This window comes from Hevea brasiliensis, chromosome 18, assembly GCF_030052815.1.
Source record: "Hevea brasiliensis isolate MT/VB/25A 57/8 chromosome 18, ASM3005281v1, whole genome shotgun sequence".
Taxonomy (NCBI): Eukaryota; Viridiplantae; Streptophyta; class Magnoliopsida; order Malpighiales; family Euphorbiaceae; genus Hevea; species Hevea brasiliensis.
Genome location: NC_079510.1, coordinates 11,329,454 through 11,332,205, shown reverse-complemented (window position 1 = coordinate 11,332,205; position 2,752 = coordinate 11,329,454). Strand labels below are relative to the sequence as shown.

Here is a 2,752-nt window from a genome sequence, read left to right as displayed (position 1 = left end):
CTAGTTAGCATGCTAGGAATAGTAGCAAACCGATTCGCAAACTTGTAAACCTTTTTTTCTCAACTTTTAAAAATTAAAAGCTTTGCACCAGATCATAGTAAGATTCTTTTAGGCCATTTAAAATCTAAAAACAAGTTCTAAAAACTTAGAATAAAAATTTGAGAGATTAAAAGTTAATTTTATTGGCTCTAGTCCTCAATTCTTTTCACAAATAATCTTAAGATACTTAAACTATACTCTAAACTATGTACCTTCATTTTGATTTTCAACATTGCTTAGAAGGTAGTTTTTTCTTTCTTGTCTTCCTTATCTTTGATTCATCTTAAGTTGCCTTAAGATGTCATCTTTCTTTAAAGCATAATTCCACCAACTCATGAATCTTTCTTTGTATCCTTAAGAAGATATATCACAACACTTAAAGAAAAGTTAGTTTGATTCTAGTTGAGTTTTGTTATCATCAAAATCCATGCTCTTTTGAGCTCATGGGGTCAATAATCCCCCCTTTTTTTATGATGACAAAACTCAATCGAATCAAATAAGAATTAAATGTGTGCAAGTGTATGAGCATATATGTGGGAATAGCTCGCCCTATATGTATGCACACATGTCAACACATATTAACAATTATGCATATCACTTCATATACAATAACTACCCCTTAATAATTTTAATAAAATATTTATAAACATTTTAGCCATAAATGATTTTAAGCAAGGACATCAACAATTATGTACATAATATATTATCCACAATAGTATCCATAGTATAAGAATTTCTAGAAATTCATAAACATCATAATTTTCATTCCAAAATGATCATCAACAAATAAAGTCAATCCATTCATCAATCCATGGATCCACACAATGATCATCAAAATATCCAACAAAATAAAGTCATCCACTTCTCCCTCTTTTTGTCAGCATCAAAAGGATATAGGAGAAAGGATTCACACACATAAGTATAGATATAGATACTGTTCAAGTGCAATTATCCAAATAGAAAAATAGCACACAAGATAGCAAACTAAACATAGTTCAAATAGCTAAAATTAGAAAACATACTAGCAAACTAAAGACTGACTATCAAACCTACACAGAATAACAGTAGTAGGAAAGGACCCAGCACATCAGTCCTATCCCTACAACTTAGAGCTCCTCCTAGTTGGCTTTGGTCTATTTGCAGGCATCTTTTTCCTTTTCTTCTTGACAGGCTCATCACTCAAGGTTTTCGAAATCTCAGTAGCCATGGTATCACCTGGGTCAAAGGAACAAGACTAACAAGCACCAATTCAATAGTTGTTGGAGCCTTAGAAATTACTACTATTTGTTGTTTGCCTAATTTGGTCTTTTTGCTAGATGCTTTGCTAGTATCTACTTACTATTTGCTTCGTTGTTCCTTTTTAGTAGATTTTTGTTTACCTTTACTAGCAGGTGCAATATGAATAGGAGTGTGCAGTTCCTTTGCAGCATCAGAACCAAATTCACTCTTTTCACCTCCACTGCCTCTTTGGCTGCCTCCTTGAGATGCATCATCATCACCATTAGAACTGGTCTTTTCGTTAGCAGATTCTACTTCCTCATTTTCTGTTCCATCTTCCTCCTCTTCTTCCTCTTCCTCTTCTCCCTCTTCTTTTTCACTCCCAACTTCCTCTTCTTTTTCAAAACTTATAGCACCTTCTTTACTTGTTTCCCTAGCTTCCTTACTTGTAATACCTAAATGAGCCTTGATTTTGGTTAAGTCTTCCACAACTTTATACATCATTAATACAAAACTATCAACTTTAGACTCAAGAGCATCTATGATAATGCACTGATATGAGCGAAATTGTTTTTACTCTTCAAACTCAAGTTCAGAAAATTGCCTCAAATTATTAAGCTCTTCCAAAATCCCTTCAACATCATAGGTATCACTTCTACTAACTTTTGAGGTGGCCCCTTTTTCAAATCTTATTTTCCTTCCATCATTATCTTTTTATAGACTTGTAATTGGAATCATACTGGTTATGAATCTTTATTCTCTAGAGGAATGTTAAAATCCTTAAATAATCCATTTAGAAGATACGCATATGGGAGTTTGGAAGGAGGTTTCCACTTCATGATTTTCTTTAACATGAAATAAGCAAGATTGAATTCTATTTCATTCACAATGTGCCAAATGATGCATAAATCAAGGATACTCAAGTAGTTAGGGCTATCAGTTTTAGGATTTAGGACATAACTATGTAAGATTTTTAAATGCTAATGGGCATGGGTAACACTAGTTTTATCCTTAACTTCTCCTTTGAACACCTCATCTTCAAAATCTCTTTTGCTAAATCTACCAACTTGAAATACTTCTCTCTGGGAACTCACTTGGTTGCCTCTATTGGGAATTCCTAAAGCATTGGCTAATCTTGCCATAGTCACTTCATATACTTTTCCTTTCATTTTTACTTTAAAGAAAAAAACATTTTCAGCATCTCCAATTCTCAAGTTTCTAAAAACCTCTTGGACCAAGTCCATATAAATTCCTTTAGAACTAAAGCATAACTTATCCCATTTCTGATATTGAACAAATGCTCTAAAGGGATAGACCTCACTAAAAGTAGGCCAATGAATATACCTTAGTTCATGATATGCCAGTTCCACAAGCACATCAGGGGCTTTAGAGACTTTGGCCTTTTTAGTGCTCTTTTCTTTAGTATAATACTAGCCATTTTCTTTAGCTAAGATTTAGCGTTTCTAATGAGCAAGGGCTTCTCTTTCTGTGCTAA

General features: G+C 33.4%; 1 protein-coding gene across 1 annotated transcript; it reads right to left on the bottom strand.

The window, feature by feature from the left end:
• Positions 1-1,138: 1,138 nt before the first annotated feature.
• On the bottom strand, positions 1,139-1,758 carry LOC110663539 (uncharacterized). Its single transcript, XM_021822887.2, has 2 exons — positions 1,419-1,758; positions 1,139-1,254 (listed from the first exon to the last, which is right to left on the bottom strand). The coding sequence occupies exons 1-2, from the start codon at positions 1,756-1,758 to the stop codon at positions 1,139-1,141; spliced, it is 456 nt and encodes a 151-aa protein (XP_021678579.2).
• Positions 1,759-2,752: the final 994 nt, after the last annotated feature.